At 41.4% G+C, this 6,478-nt stretch overlaps 1 protein-coding gene across 1 annotated transcript; it reads right to left on the minus strand.

Moving 5' to 3' along the window:
• Positions 1 to 2,550: 2,550 nt before the first annotated feature.
• LOC120528325 (E3 ubiquitin-protein ligase TRIM47-like) lies at positions 2,551 to 3,225 on the minus strand. The gene has a single exon (XM_039752471.1). It carries the CDS (start codon positions 3,190 to 3,192, stop codon positions 2,599 to 2,601), a length of 594 nt encoding a protein of 197 aa, XP_039608405.1. The 5' UTR covers positions 3,193 to 3,225; the 3' UTR covers positions 2,551 to 2,598.
• Between the last annotated feature and the right edge of the window lie 3,253 nt (positions 3,226 to 6,478).

Genomic DNA, 6,478 nt, shown 5'->3' on the forward strand with positions numbered 1-6,478 from the left:
TCTATTAATGATTGTTTATTTGTACAGTGGTGTTTTTTGCAAATGTTCAATTGTTGAAAATGTTCAAATTTTATGCACTTTATATGCAACAGCAGTATTTGCACTCTAAATATTTTTTTATTTATGCACAGTATATGCAACAGCAGTATTTGCACTGTAAACCTTTTTTATTTATATAAAGTGTGAGCGAATTTAAACTGTATGGCTATGCTGTGGTTCCTTTGCGCGTGCGTGTGTGCGGGGGGCCTCCATGTCCATTTTGCTTGGGGCCCCCAAATTCCTTCAAACGGCCCTGTTTCCACGGTACCTCATACCTTGTCGTACGCAAGTTCTCCACTCGGTTTTGCAGACTGGCGGCACCCAGCATCAAAGCAGTGCTACTGTTCCTGTGTGGTTACTCTTTCTTTCTTAGATGCACATTCCTGACGCGGCTTTATAAATACACTGAATCTAACCGCATATTGTTTATTAGTTTAATGCATCTGATTGTAATTAACCTGTAACAACATAATGGTCCAGGGAAAAGCCATAGTATTCCAAATACCGTAACTGCTTTAGCGTTGTTACTCTCACTGCACCTTCTTCTTCTTTCAGCTGCTCCCGTTAGGGTTTGCCACAGTGGATCATCTTTTTCCATATCACTCTCACTGCACCACTCGGAGTATTTATATCACTGTATCGGAGTGGGAATCCCAGCAGCAGCTGATCGGAAAGATTAATTATCAGGACACAGCATCAAGCACACGCTGCCTCAGACACTGCAAAACGCTTCAGAACCTTTCCTGTACGGACCTCGCGGTTCACAAACAGTTTCATCCCAAGAACTCTAAACACACTCAATCAGTCCATCAAGTGCTCCTTGTAGAACTGTCTGTACTTATAAGTATAATCACCTCACTGTAAACTTGAGATACAGTTATAATATAACACAGCCTGCGTTGCTTTATAAAGCGCATATTTACATATGATGACGATATCATTTTTAAGATAAAATGCAGCAAAATATGTTGATTATATTATACAGATAAAACTAACTACATTTAAATAATCTGTATTGTTAATAATTAAACATGTGAGGACACGGTGGCGCAGCGCTAGCTAGTTCACAGATTGATCCTGATTGACTGCTGTATGCTGGAGATGGATAGAATAATTAAACACGTACTATGAAGATATTTCAATGTTCCTTAAAAGTTTTGAAGAATCTTCGTTCTAAGCTTACAGATAGCTTAACATCCATTACAGAGCTGATTGTGTGGTGATTGGGTATTTGGAGGAAGAAAAGTAAGGACAGGAATTGGTTGTTAGTACGTTTGAAAGAGACAGAACCGCCACCGTGTTCCCCTGTTTAATAACGTGCTTTAAATCCAATCATCATGAAAAAGATATCACGTATATATCTCAGTATTTTAATTATTCAGAGAGCTGTAATATCACGAATGTAATGTATGCTGTGTCCTGTCGGAGGAAGAGAAAGCCCGTTTAAGAAGCACGTAGTGATTCATACACACAGAGCACAAAGAAGATCAAATACAAAACAAAGCATTTAACGTGCTACTTTAGTTACGATGGGATTTGAGAAACTAGTAAATAAAACAATTATAAGGTGAAGTTTATGATGTTCTTCTATAATAACAAAATAAACTACATGATTAAAGTGGAAATTTCGAGATTAAAGTTGACATTTCCTGCTTTTTTCCCCACTGTGTGCCTTTTTTTTCTCTGTACCCTAATAAGCTTTCATACGACACTCAGACGGTGGGCTACGACTCAACTCTTCATGGCAACTTGGATATCTGACAACTTCTTTTTTATTTCTGGCACTGTGCAACTTTGGGGACTTTAGCTTTCGAGTTTCTCCGACACGTTGTCACTCGATCAACTTCATTTTGTTGATTATACCACGGTTTATTTGAACAAATAGTATGTTTTTCCTTTGCCTCCACTTGGTATTCGCTGAAATTCTTATATTTTCCCCCGTGCTTTTCCCATTGTCTTTTCACAAAAGGCTGAGTTTAAGGGCTATTTATATTGATTTGCATATTCAAAGAGGAGTAATTCTGGGATGAATTGGGGCGGGACAGGAAGCGTGTGCACTAGCGTTACTTTTCACAATGACCGGGATTTATGTAGCAGAAGAACGTGGAAGTTGGAGTACGCACAGATTCCTACATCTAGATTTTTCTATGCATAAGTACATTTCGGCTTTTGTGCCTATGTCATGTTATAATAGGAATTCTACGCACAGCATTATTCATGAGACCCCTGGGGTTTTCTACGTTTTACATGGAGTCATCGTTCCCTAACAAGCGGTGTCCTGACTTACACTCCTTTATTTCACAAAAGAGAAAAGCTACAAACCGCTATTAAAGCTGAAGGTACGTAACGGACACTGGGATTTCTGTTGTTCCAATGTGCAGAACTCGCAGTAGTAATTGGGAGACACTGGCGTGCACGAGGTTGGGTTTTTGTTATTTAGTCCTGACAGTTAATCAAGTGACAGATAATCGAGTTTTACTGTAGATGAAGAGATTTCTCTGTCACATTAAATGTACAAATTCCTTAACTCAAAGTTATTCAAACAGTTTCCATTAAACACTACACTTCACTAACCTCCTTTTCTTCTCTTTCCGTCTCCAGCTCGACCATTTCATGATTTTTATGTCCAGTCACCACACACATCAAGCAGATACAGCAATCATCAGTTTTACAGAATATCTCCAGACTTTTCTGATGTTTCTCACAGAGTTTCTCCTTCAGATTTCTATCAGGATCAACCAGTTTGTGGTGCTTCAGGGCGTCTCCTTCATAGTGAGGCTGCAGATGAGTCTGACAGTAGGAGGCCGGGCAAGTGAGACAGGACTTCACTGCTCTGAACTTCTTACCAGTACAGAAGTCACACTCCACGTCTCCAGGGCCAGCACAATTCTGAGGAGGAGGAGAACTGAGTGTCGACTTCTTTAATTTCTTGATGACTTCATTCAGCAGATTATTTCTTCGCAGAGCAGGCCTCGTGGTGAAGTTTTCTCTGCATTGAGGACAGCTGCACTCTTTGCTCTTTTCCCAGCAGTCCGTGAGGCACTTCAGGCAGAAATTATGACCACAGGGGATGGTGACGGGGTCAGTCAGGGTGTCCAGACACAACGAGCAGGTGAACTCGTCCAGTGACACAAACAGCTGGAATTCAGCCATCGTCAGTCTGAGGAGAGGCAGGCAGAGAGTATCAGTCAGACAGACAAGGAAGTGACTTGTGAAGAAATAAAAGTGAAAGTTTGTCTGAGCTCAGTGAGGAGGAGGAGGAGGAGATTTAAAGAGAAAGCTGAGAGCTGACAGAGAGAACATCTGAGGAGACACTGAGGGTGAACAGTTAATGTGTGACAGGAGCTCAGAGAGTGAAGACCACCAAGTGAAAGAAGAGATGACCTGTCACAGGGGGTCTGCTAAAGTGTCATTCACGTCAGTATTTCTTATTCATTTATTACACACTGAAGTCCACATCAGACTCCATATTAGTCCTCTTTATTAAACAAATTATCCATCTCATAATAAGTTCTCCACTCCTGCTTATCAATAATGAATTTTTGTGTTTTTCTTTTTCCATGCCAGGAATTTATCAGATTATTCAGTAAAGACCCCAACTGAAGCCCACTTAGTTTAAGAAACAGAATAATATGATACATTAATAAACACAAGGATAGTAGAAATATGAAAACATCTTAAAAACTGATAACAGACAGACAGATAGACAGACACACAGAGAGAGACAGGCAGACAGACAGAGGGACGGATGGTAAGACAGACAGACAGACAGACACGTAACACACAGCAGGTGCTCGCCGCTCTCAGCTCCTTCACAGTTTTTTAGATTTTCTTGGTTATTCAAGTCATTTTATCTCAGGATTTGTGAGACTTAATCAAGTTTGTTGAACAGGCTCGTCTACTCCTGCACCTTACGATTAACACACACAGATCCTAGTCACACAATTGGGTATAAGTGATGCCCTGATGCCAGTCCCTCTGTAATAGCCCACCTCAGACTCATTCCACTTAAGTACAATAGAGTGACCCCTCCAGCCTGTCAATTCTCAATTGTCCCATACAGGGACTCACTGTCACCAGCACTCCAGCACTAACAAATGTACAGATGTCTGTGAGGCACATGAAGGCTTGTATAACATTTGGTTTTATGCCACTTACCAACTAAGAGGGTCTTACTTCTGCCACCCTTGCTCTTCTGTAGCCAGCAGACACACCACATGCACTTCAGATCAGGTCATCTACCTCAACCTAAGCATATTCAGGCCTGGCCAGTACTTGGATTAGAGACCATCTAGGAAAAGCTTTGGGTGTCTGCTGGAAGAGGTGTTGGTGAGGCCAATAGGGGGCTTACCCTAGGGTCTAAATGTGGATCCCAATGCCGCAGTGCAGTGACGAGGACACTGTGCTGTATAAATGGTGCTGTCCTTCAGAGAAGACCTAAAACTGAAGTCCTGACTCTCTGTGGTTATTAAAGATCCCTGTGTGTCCTCCATAAAGATGTATTTGCTAAATTACCCTCCAAGGCCTTGTCATTGTGCCCCCCTAATTGTCCCCTGTCTCTCATTAGCTGACTGTTTCTCTCATCACTTCACCTTCTAATAGCTCATGTGTGGTGAGCCTAATGGCACAAAAATGGCTGCTGTCACATCATCAGGTGGATGCTGCACATTAGTGGTGGTTTGAAGTTGCTCCTCACTTACTGTGTAGAAGAGCTCTGAGTTGTGAGAAAAGTACAATAAAAATATAAAGAACTAGCCATGTGTGTCCAACTACGTTGCGCATGTTAAAGTTGTCTGTGAAGGGCTCCCTGTTTAAACGCGGCTGTCATTCATGAACTGGCCCTTCGTCGCACAGCATTATGATTTTTTAAAAGGGAAATAAAATTACAAAACAAAACCCTTGGACATTGATTCAATAGGAACGGCCTACTCGGAATCACTGTCCTAATAGTAATTATGTGGTGGTGGAGGAGCATTTCTGGTTGTCTTCACACGACTTATGGATGGTTAATCATAAGCAGCATCTTCCACATCATCTTCGAGACCTTCAAAATTATAGTCTTGCCATGTTGGGATGCTAGGTTCTTCTTTATTTTCAAAATGTAGCATGACATCTACTATGTCATCAATACTGTCCCAATTAATGTCGGCTAAGTTGTCAGTAAGGTACGTCTCCATAGGTTCTGTGTCCAGAATCTCCTGATATGCAATATTTTATGTGAAATATTTGTGTGCATCCGGAAGCAGTTTGCCTTGTCTCTGTGAGCTCAAAATCTTTACCTTTACTTTGTTAAAGCCTTTGCCTCTGGAGAAGTCAACATACAATTGACCGTGTGAAAACACTGGTTCTGAAAGTAATATTCCAACAACCTCGAGGGTTTGTCCTTGTGACTTGTTGATAGTTATCGCATACACTAGTCGTGCACCCCATATGTAGAGTGTACGGTAGCTCCATCATGCAAGAGTTCCGCTGCGATACCAGTCAAAGCTACACATTTGTAGTGGATTCCTTTTCCTCTCAAGACACGTACCAAAGTGTTGTATGTGAACGACTTCCTGCAGGACCTTCAAGGAAGAAGCACCTTTCACGTGATTGTGGGTTTTCAGCAGCAGTGATAATTTGTTGGTATGCGTTAAGTTGTTCTGGGTTTAACTGGGCAAGTAGTTCTTCGCCTAACCTGGCCTCTTCATGAATGTCAAAGATTGGAATCTCAGGTGTCGACACCATAGTTGGTACAGGTAATCCTTTGTCAGCACAACTTGTGTTATGAATTTTGAGAATACTTTCAATCTCAATTAAAGCAAGCTGTTCGCTTTCAGGTGCAGGATGACTTCTCATGAAGTCTTCTGTCATTGCATCTTTGTGCTTCTCCAAAAATGTCGCTGGGTCTGCTGGATGACACAATGCACATATAATTCCAAACAGCTCTCTGAGCTTGCTCGGCATATGGAAGAGTTTGGTTTCCGTCAAACATCTTTCCCATTCAGCATCGTCTCTTAACAGGCCTCTCGCTTGGGCTGCTTCTTTGAACGTATTGTAAACAAATCCGTCGACACTTTTTACATCATCAAAGCTCTGGACACCTCTTACATGCAGAAGGAGCAGCCTTAAGTAGTATCTCTCCATATCAGAAGGACTGACAGAGTACATTCTGCTAATAACATTGTTGTGGCCCCTCTTTCTTGGAGTCCATGAAGTTGTTTTTGTATTGAACACAAAGTGACTTGGTATGTCTTGGTACAGGTATTGTCGTGCAGACTCATTTGTTTGATTCAATTCAAACCACGCTGTCAATGTAGTTTTGTGTCCCGTCTCTCTTTCAAGAGTTTCAACTTCTTTACCTTCATGAAATACTACTCTTTGTTGGTTTGGCAGATGTACTGCAAGTCGAATTACTGTGTGTGACTGTTGGCGCATTTTATTTTCTCATATTCTCCAC

Source organism: Polypterus senegalus, chromosome 4 (assembly GCF_016835505.1).
Source record: "Polypterus senegalus isolate Bchr_013 chromosome 4, ASM1683550v1, whole genome shotgun sequence".
In the NCBI taxonomy this organism is placed as follows: domain Eukaryota; kingdom Metazoa; phylum Chordata; class Cladistia; order Polypteriformes; family Polypteridae; genus Polypterus; species Polypterus senegalus.